This window comes from Pelobates fuscus, chromosome 1 (assembly GCF_036172605.1).
Source record: "Pelobates fuscus isolate aPelFus1 chromosome 1, aPelFus1.pri, whole genome shotgun sequence".
Lineage (NCBI taxonomy): Eukaryota > Metazoa > Chordata > Amphibia > Anura > Pelobatidae > Pelobates > Pelobates fuscus.
The window spans coordinates 266,052,308-266,073,202 of record NC_086317.1 but is presented as its reverse complement, the minus strand read 5'-3'; the positions used below and the strand labels follow the sequence as shown (position 1 = coordinate 266,073,202).

The 20,895-nt window shown below is 43.5% G+C and overlaps 1 protein-coding gene across 1 annotated transcript in view; it reads left to right on the top strand.

The window, feature by feature from the left end:
• The window catches only part of LOC134612727 (multidrug and toxin extrusion protein 2-like), a 149,062-nt gene that overhangs the window by 120,347 nt on the left and 7,820 nt on the right, over positions 1–20,895 (top strand). Inside the window, exons 13-16 of the mRNA XM_063457156.1 lie at positions 3,896–3,965; positions 4,040–4,172; positions 4,478–4,572; positions 13,802–13,868. Of these exons, the coding sequence (XP_063313226.1) occupies positions 3,896–3,965; positions 4,040–4,172; positions 4,478–4,572; positions 13,802–13,868 (365 nt within the window). The remainder of the gene's footprint in view (positions 1–3,895; positions 3,966–4,039; positions 4,173–4,477; positions 4,573–13,801; positions 13,869–20,895) is intronic.

Sequence of the window (20,895 nt, the reverse complement as noted above, 5' to 3'; positions counted from 1 at the left end):
TTGAGGAAGAGATAGCAGCAGGTTACACTATGGAAATAAGGCAGGCAATAGAGCCAATATATGCTCTAGGCCAGGGGTTTCCAATTTTATTTTTCCTGTGGAACCCTTTGACATAATTAACAAACATCGTGGAACCCTCCAACCCACCTAAATGATTTTTTTTATTTTTTGCAAATTTTGTTTTTTGAGAATATATACTCTATTTCTACAGATAGTAAACATTTTCTTGTACTTAGGAGCAGGTGATCTTTTGTGTGTTTAATAGAGGGGTGTGTTTGTATATAATGCTTGCAAATGCATGTATGGGTGTGTTTGGATGTAGTGCTGGCTTTTAAATGCAGATGTACATTTTTGTGTAGTATTGGTGTTTGAGTGAAGGGTGCATTTGTGTATAATTTTGGAGTTTGAATTCAGGGGTGTTTTTGTATGTAATGTTTGTGTTTGCAGGGGGTGTTTGCATATTGCGTTGGTGTTTGATTGCTGGGATGTATGCAAATACACTGCCACATACATATATATATATATATATATATATATATACACATTAACAGAGATACACACAAACACACTTCATGTACACACACATTTATATACACACTGAAACATGAACACACTTTGTCACACAGGTACACATGCTGAAACAAAAAAAGATACAGACACAAATACACAAACACAGACATATACACACACACTGGCGCATACACACTGACAGATACACATAGTGACATATACACACACCCAGATACACACACTTGCTCATACACACTAAGATACATACTGACACAGGTTCACACACTGGTACACACACTCAGATACACACAGTGACATAAACACTGACAAACAGATACACACACACATTGAGATATACACACAGATACACACTGGCACATATACAAACTCAAACACATTGACACATACATATTGACATAAACACACCATAGGCGTGCGCAGCCTATTGCATTAGGGTGTGCACCCTAAAGCACAAGCACACGCGGCGTATATATATACACACACACACACACACACACAAAGCTGTGTGTGTGCTGTGTGAGGGTGCTGTTAGTGTGATGTGTGTGTGAGGGTGCTGGTAGTGTACTATGTGGGTGAGGGTGTTTGTGTGTGCGTGCTTGTGAGGGTGCTGTGAATGTACTGTGTGTCAGGGTGTTGTTTGTGTGTCAGGGTACTGGTAGTGTGCTGTGTGTGTGTTTGTGTTTGTGAGGGTACTGCTAGTGTGCTGTGTGAGGGTGCTGTTTGTGTAATGTGTGTGAGGGTGCTGTGTATGCCTGTGGGTGCTGTATGTGTGTATGTGCTGTGTATGTGTGTGGGTGCTGTGTATGTGTGTGGGTGCTGTGTATGTGTGTGGGTGCTGTGTATGTGTGTGGGTGCTATGTGTGTGTGTGGGTGCTGTGTGTGTGTGTGGGTGCTGTGTGTGTGTGTGGGTGCTGTGTGTGTGTGTGGGTGCTGTGTGTGTGTGTGGGTGCTGTGTGTGTGTGGGTGCTGTGTGTGTGTGTGGGTGCTGTGTGTGTGTGTGGGTGCTGTGTGTGTGTGTGCTGTATGTGTGTGGGTGCTGTGCATGTGTGTAGGTGCTGTGTATGTGTGTGTGCTCTGTATGTGTGTGGGTGATTGTGGGGGGTGGAGGTGGGGGTACATTACTTAATATCCCCCCTCCCTTCTTACTTTATGTAGGGAGGGGGGATCCTTCCTTGCTGCCTTCCCTGGTGGTCCAGTGGAGGTGGGGGCAGATCAATTATCCCCCCTCCCTTCTTACCTTATGCCTGGGAGGGGGGATCCTGCTGCTGCTGCCGCCATCCATCCCTGGTGGTCCAGTGGAGAGTGAACTCTAGCCCCGCAGGGCTAGAGTTCACTCACGCGAGATCTGAGCGTTGCCGCGGCAACGCTCAGATCTCGCGAGAGGAACCCGGCGGAGCTGCTGGCAATAGCTCCCTGGGTCCTCTCCTGCCTCCCTCGATGCCTGTGAGCCGGTGAGGGGAGGCTGAGAGCAGAGCCGGCGCTCGGATAGCGCCGGCTCTGCATGAGCCGGCAGGGGAGATCCTGAGATCTCCCCTGCCGGTCTCAATACATAGGCCCACAAATTGACACAGATACACACACACACACACACTGACACAAATATACACACACACACTGCCAGATACACAGTCACCCTCCTGTTAGCATACCTGTTGTCTGCAGAAGGGTGACTTGCTGGTTGAGGCTGGTGTGTGTGAGGGAAGCTGCTGCCTTTCTGCTGCTTCCTCTCTCCTCCAGCGTGGCGTTCTCTATATGAACCAGCATCCGATACTACAGGGGCCCAGTCGTGCTATTACTCGGCCACCCGACGAGCAGATTGTGGCGGAACTCTGATTTTGTTAGATCTTAATCCAAATTAGCATCTGTGGTATGTGGTGGAACAACAAATCCAATACATGGAGGCTCCACCTTGCAACTTCTTCTGCTAATATCTTAGTTTCAGATACCACAGGACACGTTCAACGGTCCCCACCTTGCAACTTGCAGGACTTAAAAGGATCTGCTGGTAATGCCTGTTACATTCCTGTTATATTGTTACTGTTTCATCGCTGCTACTATTGACATTTTGCTGGAAAACTACAAAACCCACAAAAGGATTTATACCGAAGTTCGGCAGACGAACGACGGACCCCCCAGTTCTCGGCGTGTGCCGCCACTTAACCCTGGTCACCTCTGGAAGTACCGAACGGCCGACCACCCAGCCGGAGGCATGTGCCGCCACTTGATCACCCAGGGAGTTGCGGTTGCGGTTAACCACAAGCTAATTGAGATGGAATGTTGTGGTTAACCGCAGGCTAAGTACCCCTCCCGGGCGGTCCCCGATTCGTACCCAGACCGGTAATAACTTCCAGGCAGAGAGCGGGGGTTCGTATATCAGTCTGGCCGTGGAGAGTTCCATAAGATCATGCCGAGGTACCGCTGCCTATTGTCATCGCTTAAAACATGGCCGCCACCTCATGTTTGGGACTAAAAGCATACGAAAGACTTTGTATGCAAGAGACTGGACGTGCCATTCGTGAGGTCTGAGCGCTATTCGCATGGATGATGCGCTCGGAACCGAGCTACCTAATCATCGGTGGAATGTGAGGGATTCCTAGTGAAATGTTATAATTGTATATTTTATACTGTTTTCTCCTATAGCTATTCCACGTGGGATTTTGGGCCTTTGGGGATAATCGAGGCATTCCAGCCGTTGGATTCATTATCCCCAAGAAGGGCGGGGCTTATTTCAAAGGATACAGTATATTGTCATTGGCTGATTGTATGTTTTGTCCCGACATGCCACTCGGTCCAGAGGGGGTTGTCCCTGGACCGAGAATGTTTGCATAAATAACGCTGTACTGTGTCAGTAAAGCCAGTTCTTATTTTGACCCTCAAATCGCAGCCTCGACTCGTTTTGTGCGGAAAGGGTATCCTAGCTGAGCTATAGCTAGTGGGAGATTCTACACTTACAGGTCTCTACCGATTGCAGCTCCGTTCGACTCTTTGTGTTCGGGAACCAGGGCATCCAAACGATCCAACCTCCTGCTAGCCCGGAGGCAATCGTAACAATGCCTTGTTGCCAGATATCACAGGACACATTCAAACATCTAGTGGAGTCCATGCGCCAACGCATCAGAACTGTTTTGGAAGCACAAACGGGACCTACACAATATTAGGATGGTGGTTTTAACATTGTAGCTGATCAGTATATATATTGACAGGCTTATTGTAAGCTAGCAACATATTCATCCTTGTTCCTACAACAGTCCTGTGAATCTTTGCATGTTTTGATAGTTTTAACCTATAAAATTGCTTTTTATCTACCTGTCTAGTGCGGTTTCTAATTCTGTCATGTGATTTATATTTGTATTTTTTTCTCTAGTGATGTAGCTCATCGGCTTTCACAAATTCTCTTATTGTTTGCACCATTTCATGTGATTGAATCCCTTTCAGTAAGTATACAGATATATAGCTCACCGGCAGTCTCTGATCATTGTGCTTTCCTATAATTATCATTCAATTTTAGTGTACTTGTGGTGGAATATTACGAGGATCTGGAAAGCAAACAATTGGTGCAATTCTAGCAACTGTTGGAAATTATGTATTTGGCCTGCCGATAGGAATAACATTGATGTTTGTCGTAAAACTTGGTGCTTTCGGTAAGTACTATGACTGCTAGTGAAAGCAATTTTACAAAGCAAAGGGAGATTTAGAACATAGTTGGCAATTTACATGATTTAAACCTATATACAGTACATATTTATTTTCTTTCATTTTCAATTGTGTATATATTCAGGATTGTCTACAAACGTGTAAATATATACTTTTTAGTGAATAACACAGACTGATTCCAGTAGTTCTTCCATTAAATATTATTTAATTTGAATTGCATCACTAGACACACAAAATACGTCATAGTCTTGATATATTATATAATATTTTTGTTTATGTTTCTCCTTTTCAGGCCTCTGGATAGGAATGATTATCTCTGTTCTGTTCCAAGTCATCGTTTTAATTACCTTTACTATGTTGCTGAACTGGGAAAAGACCAGTGATGAGGTAATGTTTCCTTTAATTGCTATGTTGCAGAAATGGACGATGTGGACCTTGAATGCTTTTCTCTATGTAGGGAATTGACAGTGGTTTACCTTGCTTTAACCCTTGACTCAATCAGGGTTATGTAGTCATGCACACTATATGAGTATTATTTAAATAATAGTCCACAGTAGTTGGAGCATTAAAAATGATAGTATAGGCTCCAAGACTGCTTTAGCTTAATTAAGCAGTTTTGGCGTTTTCTACTATTTAGATCAGGCTTCACCAAACCCCGGCCCCCAGATGTTGCGGAACTACAACTCCCATGATGCTCAGCCTATGTATTTCATAGAATCATGGGAGTTGTAGTTCAGCAGCAGCTGGAGGGCCGGAGTTTGGGGAAGCCTGATTTAGATGTTAAAGTACTTTTTTATATAGCCTTAGTCACCCCTGCATGGGACTTCCTAAACACTTCCTGTAAAGAGAAATTTAATGTTTCAACTTCCTTACAGTCTGTTTAATTTAGAATTTCTTATAGCTTGGTTGGTTAGTAGTCTGCTAGAGCCTAATGTGTATGATTAAACCTCAGTTTACAGAGCAGGAGATAAAAAAGTGGGCTTTAGGTCAACCGCTATCTTAGCTGGCTGTGTTTTTAGATTGGCTTCAAAAGATCTTAACCATGTTTGGGGTCTGAGGGGTATGCACTTTCCACCTTGAGCTCACCATCTGAAAGTTGAGTCATTTGAAGAAGACTGCCATTCTCTGGATCCCGCTCTTTTACCCATAAACTTGACAGGTGGATCTGCCCTCTACTACTGCCACATATATTCCATCCTATCAAGCCCTGCAGCCTCATGGTTGTGACCACAACAGGTACCATTTAACCCGCTATACACGGCCCACAGCAGCTTTTTAATTTATGATTTGATGCCTCCTCTGAGCCTCCTTGACTTGATCAAGGGCTATTCCCTCCTCACACCTCCCGGGGACCCGGCCCTCTGCTTAAAGAGACTCACTATGCTGGGTCTTTCTTCCAATGTGAGGCATCGTTCTGCTAAAGTCTGCTATGCCTCTTTCCATCCAAGGTCTGCTCTCTCTTATAACCTGACCTATTGGCTGGGCCCTGCCTGGGAGGGTGTTAATTGATGCTGCCATACTTCAATTCTCCCCTCTGGGATATGGGTAGATGAGTCTCATTTGTATATGTATTTTGGTTGATATATGTATTTAGATTTTTAGATTTTTGTTCTGCCTGGCATATTCTTTAAAGCAAAAAAATACATTTAAAAAAACAAAAATGCCACTGTCAGCAGGGAAACCACACTCAGCCCTACTTACAAATCACATATGCGGCTTTAGTCCGTATGTTTGCCATGCCTGCCGTCCATCCATTGCATCCATTGCATCCCTGATATCCATTTGGGCTGTTGGGCTCCATAGCTTCTACAGTGCAAGCTTGCTCCATTATGCTCCCTCAAGTGGTTACTCTGGACATTGTTCTTGTCCACCAGAAGCTGGACTCCTGACAGCCTTTCTTTCCCCTTGCTTTTATTTTCCCACTTTTCCTTTATTGTCTCCATTTCCGAACTGTTCTTCAATAACAAATTTCTCCTCTTCATCTGCAATGCCTTTCTATTCACTCTTTCTCTGCCCTCCTTTCTCCTTGCTGCTCTCCTCTCACTCTCACTTACATATACAATACACTTGACTACTTTTTTCTCCTCTGGGATTCTCTGCCTCCATATACCCCTCTCTCTACTCTTCACCCCTCTTGACATTGTGAGTGTGTATGCCTAAGGTTTCTTCTAAAATGCAGTATTTATTTAAAACAAGGAAGTGGAGACAATGTTTCGGCTCCTCTCTGAACCTTTAGCAAGACTTGCCCTGTTGGATATCTCAGAGTGCATTATTTCTATAGATTCTTGTGTATTTTGATCATGGCTTGTTCTTGGACTATTCTGACTTCTCTATCCCTTGAATTTTGGCTCGTCTACCGTTTACGTACATTCTGTTTCCCTGAATCCGGCCTGTCCTGTACAGATATATTTATATTAAATCTGACCTTTCTAAGAACCTGTTTCTAAGAACCGGTAATATGTTTTAAGGTTTCTTTTTTTTAAATGTCAATTTGTTACTTAAGCGTGTTGGACATTAGACTTTCATGTCAGGACCATGGAATCTGTAGACCTAAGTTAGTAAATGGTGACTTGTGAGGCAAAAATAGATTGATCACCACATGGATCAGTTCACTCAGGTATTTCAGACCCTGCTGGCATGAACTGCCCATCTCCAGTTAGAAATGTCTCTTGCTCCACATGGTTCACAGAACGCTACTGTGGCAGTGTCTGGTAGTCACAGTGCCCCGTCCATAAGCCTATCTCCTCTTCCTAGATTTAGTGGTGGTTCACATCAGTGTAGGAGCTTCCTTAATAAGATAGAATATCACTTTGAGGCGTCCCCTGCTTATTTTACATCTGCTAGGGCTAAAATTGGGTACCTTTATGAACCAGCTATCTATTAAGACTCTAGCATGGGGTAAACCCTTATAGGAAAGTAGGAGGACAATACCTTATGACTATAATTAATTTGTTACTGAATTCAATAGGTATTTCAAACCACTGGGCAAGGAGAAGAATGCAGCAGAAGCCTTTTATTATTATTATTGCCATTTATATAGCGCCAACAGATTCTGTAGCGCTTTACAATATTATGAGAGGGGAGATTTAACTATAAATAGAACAAATACAAGAAAACTTACAGGAATGATAGTTGAATTAGGACCCTGCTCAAATGAGCTTACAGTCTATAGGAGGTAGGGTGTAAAACACATTAGGACAGGAAATAGCAATCAAATAAGGTGGGAGTGAAGAAGAGCTGGAGGACAGAGTAAAGTGCTGCCCTTTAGGAGAGAGCAAGAGACAGGTATGTAAGGTAGAGGTTACTCTGCGAGGCCATAAGCTTTCCTAAAAAGAGATAGGTTTTAAGGCACTTCTTAAACCATTGAAGACTAGGGGAGAGTCTGATGGCAGTAGGCAGGCTATTCCATAGGAAGGGAGCCGCCCGCGAGAAGTCCTGCGAGTTGGCCGTACGGGTATGTAGGTCATGGGCAGAATGGAGAGACCGAGAAGGGGCATACCTTTGGATCTGTGAAGAGATATGAGAGGGGCTAGAATTGTTCAGTGCTTTATAGGTATGGGTTAGCACTTTGAATTGACTCCTATAGGATACAGGAAGCCAATGTAAGTACTGACAGAGAGGTGAGGTGTGAGAGGACCGACTAGAGGGGAAAATCAGTCTGGTGGCAGCATTCATTACAGACTGTAGTGGGAAAACCAATTAGGAGAGGGTACAATATTCCATGTGGGAAATTACTAGAACATGGACAAGCTACTTGGTAGCATCTTGCGTAAGAAAAGGGTGGATGTGGGCTATGTTTTTAAGATGGCATCTACAGGATTTGGCAACATACTGGATGTGAGGCTCAAACGTGAGGCCAGAATCAAAACAGCACGTTGCAAGGATGGACTTATGTGGATACCACTAACCTGAAGGGGGAGCGAAAGACGAGGATCCGTGTTAGGAGGAGGAAAGACAAAGAGCTCCGTTTTAAAGAGATTGAGTTTCAGAAAGCTGGAGGACATCCAGTCAGTGATGAAAGAAATGCAAGCAGTGACACGTTGCAGGATGGCAGGGGAGAAGTCTGGGGAGGAGAGATATATCTAGGTGTAATCAATGTGGAATCCAAATGAGTTAATACGTTTGCTAAGAGAGGCAGTACAAAGAGAAAATAGAAGGTGGACCAAGGACAGAGCCTTGGGGGACTCCAACCGAGACAGGACGAGGGGAGGAGGTTGTGACGGACCGACTGGCACACCGACCGGGTACCTCCGTCAATCGCTGCTTCCTAGTACTTGCGTGCACCAAAGGCACTGTAATAGAACACCATAACCCCCGTAGAAAATAGTTCCATAGAATCGCGGCTAAGTGCCGCTGGAGGACCTACCGGGAACCTCAAATAGTCCCTCTGAAGTCTATTCACGGTTTTGGTCCATGCGAACAAGATGGCCGCCACCTCGTGGTTATCCATAGGAATTGCGGCCACCCAGACGAACACTTTGACCACTGTGGTGGAAATTGCAACAATGTATCAATGAAGCTTAACAAGCTCCAGGGTGGTCTCTGGTTCGTGCGGCTGTTCGGTAAACTAACCATATAGTCCCGATTACATGAACAGAGCCTGTTTAAAGTATTTTAGCCAGGTCTATTGCAGGGGCCATACTCACAGGGTAGGAGGCTGGCAAGCAGGCCCCGCCAAAAAACAGTGGAGAAGTTACTTTCGTCACAAAGGTATCATTAGTAAAGGAGACACTGAATGAGCATTGGGAGAGATAAGAGGAAAACCACGAGATGACAGAGTCACAGAGACTGAGTGATTGAAGAGTTTGAAGAAGGAGAGCATGATCAATGGTGTCAAAGGCAGCAGAAAGCTCAAGAAGAATTAGTACGGAGTAGTTGCCTTTCGATTTAGCTGTGATTAGGTCACTGGTAGCTTTTATAAGTGCAGTCTCAGTAGAGTTGAAAGGGCGGAAGCCAGATTGAAAAGGGTCAAGGAGAGAGTTGGAATTGAGAAAGTGAGACATACAGGTAAAGACAAGTTTTTCCAGAAGCTTGAGAAAAAATGGAGCAGGGATATGGGACGATAGTTAGAGGGGGAGGATGGGTCTAGAGATGTTTTTTTTTCAGTATAGGTACTACAGTGGCATGTTTAAGATCAGCAGGGACAACGCCAGAAGAGAGAGAGCAGTTGAAGATATGTGCTAAGGAAGGCGCAAGACAAGGGGAGAGAGATCGGATAAGGTGAGATGGGACAGGATCGAGCGGGCAAGTGGTGGGGCAAGAGGAAAGGAGAAGCACAGCCACCTCTTGTTCAGTAGCCAGGGAGAAAGTCTGAAGGGTAGGAAAGGCATTCTTTCCTTAGCTGTTCATTCTTGGCAGTAAAGTAGCATGTAAAGCTATCGGCTGTAAGGTTAGTTTGGGGGGTGGCCACAGCAGGGTAAAGAAGAGAGTTAAACGTGTCAAAGAGACACCTGGGATTGCTGGAGCATGAACTAATGAGAGAGGAAAAGTATGACTGTTTGGTGAGGACAATGGCTGCACTGTATAAACACAATATGAATCTATAAGAGTTTTAAGTTTTACATTTTGGATTGAGAGTTTTTTTTTCGTAAAAACCCCTACCCTGGGAACCACTACATCCCTGCACTTGTGCAAACACCCCAACATACCACACAGAAACCTCAGATTGTCCACACTCCACCCAAATATACATTTACACACACTGCCACTCCACACAAATACACACTAAATGCAAGTGTTAATGCTATGAAGCTCCCATACTCTCTCATATGCAATGTTACATTACATGCATTGTTGAGGGTTTTTTTCCCTATCCCACTTTAAATAATCATACCTCCAGAGATAAGGATGTGGAACAGCCCCTGTATAAATAAGATCTCATTGGTTTAAAGATGGATGATTAAAACCTCTTTAGTTTAGAAAAACATCACCTCAGAGGGTATAGGATAACATTATACAAATATATCTGGGGACAATACAAACTTTTGTGTTTAAATCTATTCACAAACATAACTATACATAGGACACGAGGTCATGCATTTAGACTGGAAGAAAAAAGATTTAGTCTAAGGCAAAGGAAAGTTGTTTTTCTAACTGTAAGAACAATAAGTATGTGGAATTCTCTACCTGAAGAGGTGGTTTTATCAGAGTCTGTATGGATGTTTAACCCCTTCAGGACGGAGTCAATAGTGCACGTTCTGATCAAAACAAAACGTAAACAAAAACTGGAATTTGCGCTATATGTCTGTTCAACCGTAGTTCCCCTCTTTCAAATTATATGCACCCACACTTATTATATATCATTTTGTTCAGGAGAAACAGGGCTTTAATCTATCATTAACTATTCATATATGGAACATCATTTATTATGAATAAAAGTAAAAAAAATGTGAGAAAATAAGATTTTTTTTTAAATTTGCATTTCCGTCTGACATTTTAGCTGTGAATGTCATAATACTGTTAGGTTTTACTGCAAAAAAAATGCACATATTTGTAATCAGCGATGTCTCACGAGTACAACAGTACCCCCCATTAACAGGTTTTATGTTGTTTTGGAAAGTTACAGGGTCAAATATAGAACATTACATTTTCAAATTGAAATTTGCCGGATTGGTAATGTTACCTTTGAGACGGTGTGGTAGCCCAGGAATGAGAATTACCCCCATAATGGCATACCATTTGAAAAAGTAGACAAGCCAAGGTATTGAAAGTGGGGTATGTTTAGTCTTTTTTAGTAGCCACTTAGTCACAAACACTGGCCAAAGTTAGCGTTCATATTTGTTTTTGTGTGAAAAAAGCAAAAAACGAATATTTGGCCAGTGTTTGTGACTAAGTGGCTACTAAGAAAGACTGGACATACCCCACTTGCAATACCTCGGGTTGTCTACTTTTGCAAATGGTATGCCATCATGGGGGTAATTCTCATTCCTGGGCTACCATACGCTCTCAAAGGCAACATAACCAATCTGGCAAATTTCAATGTGAAAAAAATGAAATGCAAGCCTTATATGTGACTCTCTAACGTTCCAAAACACCATAAAACCTGTACATGGGGGGTACTGTTATTCTCGGGAGACTTCACTAAACACAAATATTAGTGTTTTAAAACAGTAAAACATATTACAACAATAATATAGACCATAAAAGTGCAGTTCGCTTGTAAAAAATGCAAAAAACGTCACTTTTACTTAAAATATCATCGTTGTAATACAATTTACCAGTTTGAAACACGAATATTTGAGTTCAGCGAAGTCTCCCGGGTAAAACAGTACCCCCTATGTACAGGTTTTATGGTGTCTTGGAGAGTTACAGGGTCAAATATAGTGCTTGCAAATTAAATTCTCTGCACTTTCTCCCTGTGTTGTCATGCATGTCAATCAAATTTTAATTAATCAAATCACATAATTACGTTAAAAGATTATTTAAATATACATGTAGAATTTTAATATATATGCATTTATAGGTATTTAAATTCTACGTGTATACTGATGTAATCTTTTATGTAATTATATGTATTTATCTATATATATATTTGCGGTTATTTGCATTTTATATATAGATAGATATATATAGAATGTCATTCTAAGTGTATTTTGTTACCGATATATATATATTAATAACAAAATACAGTTAGAATGAAATTACATATGCATATATAATTTATATAAAATTTTGTTTCAATATTTTATTTATTTATTTTATTATTTAATTTATTTATTATTTTAATTATACGTATTTATATATAATATATATATGTACATCTATTATATATATAATATATATACATATTATATATATGTAATGTCATTCTAAGTGTATTTTAATATTAATATATATACTTATATTAATATTAAAATACACTTTGTATGACGTTACATATATATAATATGTATATATATTATATATATAATATATATACATATTATATATATATAAAAATGCATTTATTTTATTTTTACACATGTCTAATTATTTTTTTTAATTCTTCCCACCAGCAGGGGGACTGTCTGATATTTCAAACAGTCCCCCTGCTGGCATATCCACAGCCAGCTATAGGGGGCCATGTGATCGCTCTTTGAGAGCGATCACATGGCCCCCGGGGGCCTCATTTGCCGTGGGAGGGCTGCCTGGGCTGTGAGGCAGTCCTCCCGAAGCGGATCGCGGCGGAGGTAAGTATAACTTACCTCCTGGGGCTGCAAGCCGTTACGGCGTGCTATGCCGTCATAACGGCGTTAAAGCCCACTTAACCCGTGACGGCATAGCACGCCGTAACGGCGTTAAGGGGTTAAACAGCTACTAGATGCATACTTGCAAAAAACATAACTTTCAATTATATAATTTTTCAACTGCAGGGTAATAGCTTTTCAGAAAAGCATAGAAACATAGAATGTGACGGCAGATAAGAACCATTCGGCCCATCTAGTCTGCCCAGTTTTCTAAATACTTTCATTAGTCCCTGGCCTTATCTTATAGTTAGGATAGCCTTATGCCTATCCCACGCATGCTTAAACTCCTTTACTGTGTTAACATCTACCACTTCAGATGGAAGGCTACTCCATGCATCCACTACCCTCTCAGTAAAGTAATACTTCCTGGTATTATTTTTAAACCTTTGCCCCTCTAATTTAAGACTATGTCCTCTTGTTGTTTTTGATCCAAGGATAAATCTGACTGCCATTCTGGGGTCAAGAGGGATTTTTTTTTCCCTAGTTTGTTGCAAAATTGGAAGTGCTTAAAACAGGTTTTTTTTGCCTTCATTTGGATCAACAGCAAAAAACTAATGTGAGGAAGGCTGAACTTGATGGACACATGTCTCTTTTCAACCTATGTAACTATGTAAAAATAAATAGTGACAGTATGTTCAATAAAAGGGGTGCACTCAAAATTTTATAAATAATAAGAAAATAAAACACTACATACTTTAATTGAATGAGCAAATCTACTCAGTGTGACAAAACACATAAAAGTTTGAGCAACCAAAATATTCTTGTATATGTTAAAATGAAAGTGCATACTCATATGCAGCCACTTCGAAGAAGCAGAGCACACAACACACTTGACTCTGATATACTGCCTGTTGTCACTAAAAGAACGCTGCAATGTGGAAACTCTGTCATACCACTCTTCACATGATCCCGGAGAAATACAAGAGAAGGAAAATACCAACTATATAAAACACATTACGTCAACTAAAATATTGAAATCTGCTCACACGTTCTTAGTCCAAGTCACTGAAGTAAATTGGTTTTCAGATCACAAATTGGCTATGCCTGACAACCAAGAATACAAAAAAAAAAAAAACCACAACAACCACAAATGGTTCTAAACTTAGTAAAAAAATATAAATAATAATAGCACCCATTGTGGATAACCTTTAGTTAACTATCAGGTTGTGTCAAAAAGGAGATCTCTGGAAACCTGTTATTTATTGGAGAGGCAGTAAAAAATTCATTAAATGCAACACTTGCACAAATCATTGAGAGGTAAAAAGTTGTGTGAAACATGAAAAATCGTGAAGAGTTAAATTAATAGAAAGATAGTGGTGCACTACAATTTAAAAAGGAGTGACAGGGAGGACATATGAGTTGAATAATTTTCTTTTTTTTTTTTTTTTTAGGCTAGAAATCGAGCAGGTGTGAAATCAGAAGCCAAGAGCCTTGAAGATGACAGCACTAGTAGAAGTGGTAAGTTAATGAAGCATCCTCTACTGATAAAATAACAAAGGGGATTATTTAGTATATTATTTTGCTAACATCTTGCAAAAGTTTGACCAAAGTAGCAGAACTTATAAAAGGTTTTGTAATGGGGCTGGGTTGGAGAGTTTTCCCCTAACTCAATTATTTGAGCCTTTATTGTATAAAGTGGGTAGTCATCTCCTAGTTTACCAATGTATGGTTTGCACATTGCTCTGATTGCTGAGCCTGGGACTCAGGAATGTATAATCTTGTAAAACCAGGTAAACAATGGCAACCAAATATTTAACACTTAATTAACGTGAATGATGTTGACCTAGAATCACAGTGCAGAAGAGTAAGGCACTGTTTCAATCAGGTTGAAATCTGTTTAAATTTCTCTGTAGTTCCATGTACAACAAAACAGATCTTTTCAGATACTACACTTTAATATGGTTTGTCTGACAAGTAATACAAAAAGGCATCACTTCAGTACGTAGCTGGCTTACCAAAAATAAGTATCCACTAAGCCTAGCACTAGGGCTAGTGTAACCCCTAACAACATTAAGGTGTGCTATGCTGTCCTACAAAAGGAGAGCTTTAATGACATTAGGGCGGCATAGCACGCCCTAGCAATCGTGCCCTCCAGGGAGCATGAATACTTACCCACCGTGGCGATCCCGAACAGGGGGACTGACAACCAAGGCAGCCCCCCTGCAGCAAATACCACCCATCCGTATTATGTAATCATGACACCACGATCACATGATATAAACTTAGAATGAGATTCTAGTAATATATTGAAAGGTGGGGCCTGAAGTTGTGGGAGGGGTTTATGGACCTTTAAAAGGGACTTCCCCCCCTTCCCTACCTTACTGTAATTGGCCTGACGATCTTCTGCTGTTACTTCCGGGTTACAGACCATTATCTCGCTTTTACCTTTGCGTGGAAACTCGGTCCCCTGCTGTCTGGATCCCACTCGTTGATACAACCTGCTTCTCCGAAGGTCTTCTTAGACGACCTTCCACACCGGAAGCTCCTGCCTGAGCTGACAGTCGTGCTGACGATCTCCATTGGTGTCCTCACGGTTTGACCTTTTCCTTTCACCTTTTCATTTGATTAAATTATCTGTTTGGTTGCCCTCTTGGTTCCTACCATCAAACGCTGCTTCCCCAGCTCGGTTCTTTTCATACAAATGGGTCATTAGCCGCACGGCTGCGGTGGCACGTTTGTTGTGGGTAGGCGGGCACGAGAGCTCTATTGCCATATAGAGCGTTTGTTTCCTTCGCTTATTTAGTATTATAAGATGGTTGTGGCGGGGGGGGGCGGGAGTTCGTTCTTTTACAATACTGTACTTAAACCCTCGCCAGACGATTCAAATATGCTCGCGCCCTTTTTCTCACGAACGCGTGGCAAAGAACTCTCGATGCGTTGCCATGGTTACCCCGTCCGCACGAATGGCATTGACACTTTGGCTCGTGGCCCCTTAGTGGTCGACACTTATATGACAATTGCTATCTATGTGCTCTCTATGTGCTTGCTATTCCCCTTCAATAGAAAGCACATAGATGGCAATTGTCCTATAAGTTTCGACACTATTTGGTTGAATGAGGCAAAATGTTACTTAGATGACATGTGTTAAGGTTATTTAAGAATACTGTTTTACTCCCCAGCATGGGCCGGAAATATTTGGTTCTTATAGTTACATTTCAGGGTTATATTGTATTCTAGGTTATTTTTTCCTGGGATATATTTTTGGTATGGTCTATAACACCGCTACTACCATTATCATGGGCATCATACCTAACCTGTTGGTTGGTTAGAATCAGGTCCCGAGGTATTGTATCTGGGCAGGGGACGGATGTTGCCATTCTTTGCTTATGCCAAGCCGCTGTATCATATTTTATGTCATGTTTTTGCAGATTAAAAGGTATCTGTTAGAGACACGCTTGGCTCTGTTAAAGTCTCAACCCTAATTTATAGGTGGGTAGCTTATGGTATTGTAAGTCATATCTGCTCAATAAGTTCCGTATGACGATAGATATATCTTTTGTTGATTTAGGTCTTCCTCCTTCGTTGGGATCTCAGATTATCATGGCGGATCTTTCAAGCACACACCTTACCACCAGGTCCGAGACTCCCGGGCCTGCTCTTTTAGCCTAATTTAACTACAAGGTTTACTGGCTGTTAGGGAATTAGGTGGCCAGTTAGCTATTTCGATAAGGGCACTCTTTGCCTAGTGGTCCCGCGAGGCCAACAACCATCCTACATGCAAGAGGTAATACGCCCCACAGGCCAAATCATAGCTAGCTGCCTTGCTTGTTGCATAGATAGGGCCTCACTTGTCACGCCTTGTCTATCTTATGCCACCCACCACAACATTTTGGTGGCCACAAAACCCCTTGTTCCAACGCTTAGATAGAGCCTTTCAAGCCGCTTGGCAACTAGGTAGGTCTCACCTGTCACTTGCCTAGTGAATCATTTCACCACTTGACACTAGCTAGCCAGCCAGTATACATCACCGGTTCTAAACAGTATTGTTACTATATTTCAGTAGGTCTCAGATTCCAGATGCCGGTGACGATATATCAGTCCCCAGCACTCCGGCCAGCTCCGCCACTCCTACACGCAAAGGCGACGCCGGTAGCCCCGCATCCATCAGATCATGGAGTATCCCCCGCATCACAGCCAAGCTACATAAACGCAACATCCCTTTCCCAGCAACAGCCAGGAAAGCGGAGCTTTTCGGCTCATGCGGACCAGCACAGACAATACAGACGCAGAGGAGGGCACGAGTGGCTCAAACGACACCAACACAATGATCACTTCCCTAGTGTCCTCAATGGGGATAATCAACGACAGGCTATAGAGACTGGAAGTCTTCCCATTATGGCAACTGAGCCTTTCACAGCCAAACTTCCAGGCCCGCCACAGATACAACCGGGTAATAAGGTATCCGCTAGTTCAGGTTCGCACATGATCAACCCTGCCTACATGGTACCAATGAATCTAAAAAAGGGCATCCTGTAAGGCAGGGCCGGTGCAAGGATTTTTGTGGCCCTAGGCAAAAGAAAGATTTGCTGCCCCCCCCTCCAGTGACATCACAATGCCCCACCCATATGATCTGCCAAATGAACTAATGCCAGTGCTGCACACAGTGTGTGTTTACATTAAAAAGACTGCAAGGACAAACTATAGACACTAGAACCACTTCATTAAGCTGCAGTGGTTCTGGGGACTATAGTGTCCCTTTAATGTGAGGTAAATTAGAGATTAGTGTCACTAATAATATACTAGATTGCCTACTTACAACTAGATGAGGATGGTGATGGGCTCTGGCTGCAGTCTGGCTCCACTGGTCTGGTGTAGACCAGGATCTCTGCAGGCTATTTGTAACTGTGGTCACAAAACTTAATGTTCTGGGAGAACGGAAGCAGCTCCATTTTTTGGGGCCCCTTACACAGCTCAAGGTCTGGGCCCCAGGGCCTGATGGTGAGTATGCCCATAGGGTCCACCCATAAGTCCACCTATGTTCGTTCACAGGAAGTGGAGTCCATGTTCGTTCACAAGATGTGGAGTGTGTAGGGGATGTGTTATGGTAGAGGATCTAATGTGTGTGCTTATGGAATGTAGTGTATAGGGATACCAGTTTGTGTAGGTGATGCACTGTGTTTGTGTGTAGTGGAAGCAGTGTGTTTTTTGTAAGGGATAGAAAGCAGTGTGTGTTTGTGTATAACGGATGTATTGTGTGTTTCTCGTTGTGTGTAAGGGATGCACTGTGTGAATCTGTGTTTGTATGCATAAGGGATGCAAAGTGTGTTTCTGTGTATGTAAGGAATGTAGTTTGTGTCTGTAAGGGGTGTGTTGAGTGTGTGTAAGAGATGCATTGTGTTTCTGTGTGTGTGCAAGAGAAGAAATGTGTGTTTGCATGTGTGTAAAGGATGCATTGTCTTTATGTGTAAGGGTTGCATTGTGTGTGTAATGGATGCATTGTGTGTTTCTCTGTGTGTAAGGGAAGCATGTTGTGTTTCTGAGTATGTATAGGGATGCATTGTGTGTGTGCGTAGTGTGAAAGAGCCCCCTTTCCTGCTACCTGTCCTGCCCCCTGTCATGTAGAGCTCTCCCTTCCATCCCTTAGAGATCTCCCCTGCCCCTTAGTGGTCTCTCCTCCTCTCCACCTCCCTTAGTGGTCTCCTTTTTTCCATGACTTTCCATTAGTGGTCTCTAGTCTCCCACTTAGTGGTCTCTGCTCTCCACTGCCCCCCTTTCCATGAGTGGTCTCCCCCCCCACCCTTTGTGGTCTATCCTCCACCGCCCCATCCCTCCCTTAGTGGTCTCTGCTCCCCCCCCCCTTAGCAGTCTCTCCTCACCCCCCACCCCTCTCCCTCCCCACGTTCTCCTCAACCCCCCCTCCTTTAGTGGTCTCTCTCTTCCCCCACGTTCTCCCCAACTCCCCCACGTGTTCTCATCTCCCCCCCCATGTTCTCCTCCCCTTCTCCTCTTCTCCCCTCCCTCCCTGTAATCTTCTCCCCCCGTAATCTTCTCATCTTCTCCCCTCACCCCTGTAATCTTCTCTTCTTCCCCCCCCTGTAATCTTCTCTTCTTCTCCCCCATCCCCCTTGTAATCTTCTCTTCTTATCCCCCTCTCCCCCTGTAATCTTCTCTTCTTCTCCCCTCCTCCTCCCTGTAATCTTCTCTTCTTCTCCCCTCCTCCTCCCTGTAATCTTCTCTTCTTCTCCCCTCCTCCTCCCTGTAATCTTCTCCCCCTCCCTACAATCTTCTCTTCTCCCCCCTCCCTCTAATCTTCTCCACTCCCCCCAATCTTCTCTTTCCCCCCCCCCTCCCTGTAATCTTTTCTTCTCCCCCCCCGTGTTCTCCTCACCTCCCCTTCCCTGTAGCGTGGCCGAGCTCCTCTACAGTCCACGGTACAGGAGCTTCTGTTTCCTGTACCCGGCCGGACTGATAGGAAGTGCACACTGGATGTGAACTTCCTGTCAGTCCGGCCGGGACCGCGGCTGCCTAGTTCGCCATATAGGAAATGCCGGCCTTGCTGGAAGGCAAAGACGTAAATCTTGTCTCCCTTCTAATTGCCTCCCAGGATGTCATTGAGAATTGCACTTACGCATAAGGGGGTTCTCGGTGGTACTAAAAGCTAGAAACGTGTTATGTTCGGTGTACCCACATAGAAGAGAGGAGTTGGACCTCTATATGCACAATCTGGTGGACCTTGGCAACAAATACGAGGGTACGTCTTTTTACGACTACCACCGGTCATTTTCAGCGAAGGCAGATGCAGCTCTGGCCCAGTACAATGTCAGGACGGAATGGAGCCAACTGGACACAGAACTGTTCCTTAGACACTTCGCTGGGCTAAGGACCCCGTCTTGTGCAATTTGTGCATCAACCGCGCATTCGGCTAATTTCTGTCCCATTTCACCTGACATCGCCCCTAACACGGCCATCCCAGGCACTATGAGGGTTAAGAAACAGGGCAAGGATAAACTGGGCCGCCCGATTGTTTACCTTGGCAAGTCGCAAATTTGCAATCATTTTAATGAAGCTTCATGTAGTTATAGTGACTGTCATCTGTTGTGACATGTTTGCTCACACTGTTTCAGGGCTCTTGCGAAAGACCTTGGTTAATGTTGATGTGCTGGCTCAGCCGTTATCCACCCACCCTTCACGGTTCTGTGCACGCCCCCGTGCACAGACTCACAGGCCAGGTGAGTTCTTACCTGACCACCTTGGCCTGTGTTTAATTGTAAGGGAGAGCACATATGTGCACTACAGACTCCCAACTCCCAACTCCCAAGGTAAGCTGTGACATCACAACACCTGGTTGAGTTTTTGCTAACAGGTTTCACCCAGGGTTTCCACACGGGCCTTATTCACATGCCAGCGGGAATTTTGGAGTGTAATAACCTCCAATCAGCTATGGCCGACACCTAGTCATTAAAGGTGTTAATACAACAAGAACTGGAGCAGGGGTTTATATAAGGGCCTTTCAAAGAGCCACCTTTTTCTAACTGGAGGACTTACCCTATTGGCCTAGTCACCAGGAAAAAGTCGGCTAAGCAGAGAATGGAGCCTTGTGTGCAGTCGGTCAAAAAGAAGACTTCCATGAAAATCCTGAACCTCTGAACCAATCTGGGTGATTTTTGGATATGCTGCTCACCCAGATCGGGGCTATCAGGGGATACACTTTTTGTGAGTTTTTGGGGTACTTCCGGGTTGCCTGTAAATTGTGTTCTTTTTTCGCCTGGAGATAATGGACTCAACTATCTCCCAGGCAAAGGGGAGGGATTGTAGGATATGTATGGGAGTGTCATGCATTGTAACACTGTTGTCATTGGTCTGTGACTTTGTAATACAGTCTTCTGTCCAGGTGGGAGTACCCCTTGCATGGGGATTGTCATAAAAGGCCAAGTGTGGTCCCATTAAAATTAGTTCACTTTACCCTCAACACGCAGCCTCGTCTCGTGATTGTATGGAATCGCTCTACTTGCTATAACCTCTAGCTCTTATAAGAGCTGTACAGCTATACTGGATTCATGGTCTGCTTGGAGATCGACTTGGAAATATTGCAGCGCTACCCACACTAGGGGAAAAGGACCTCCTCTCTCGGGATGACTGCCACAAATCATGTTTCTCCCACAGGTATCTATACACTCCCCTGTCATTTGGACGGATGCAGCAGCTACCACCGGTTTCGCTGCCATATTCGGCGACGAATGGCTCTGGGGTAGTTGGCCTGAGTAGGGACAAGATACTGAGGCGTTCTACAATAACTCAACTCTTTTTGAGGTGTACCCCATTGTAGCCACAGCAGTGGCGTGGGGCCCCATTTGTGGTCAGGCACCTTACGTCTAGCCACAGCAGCCCCCTGTTCCAAGAACTTATCATGGACTAGACAAGTTACTGCACCATAGCCAGATACTAATAAAACTGGCCCTATCCGCCAACTCTCGTACGGCCTATGATAGGGTATTTTCCTTATACAAGACCTTTATGGCAGTTTATCAACTAGATAGCATGTTTA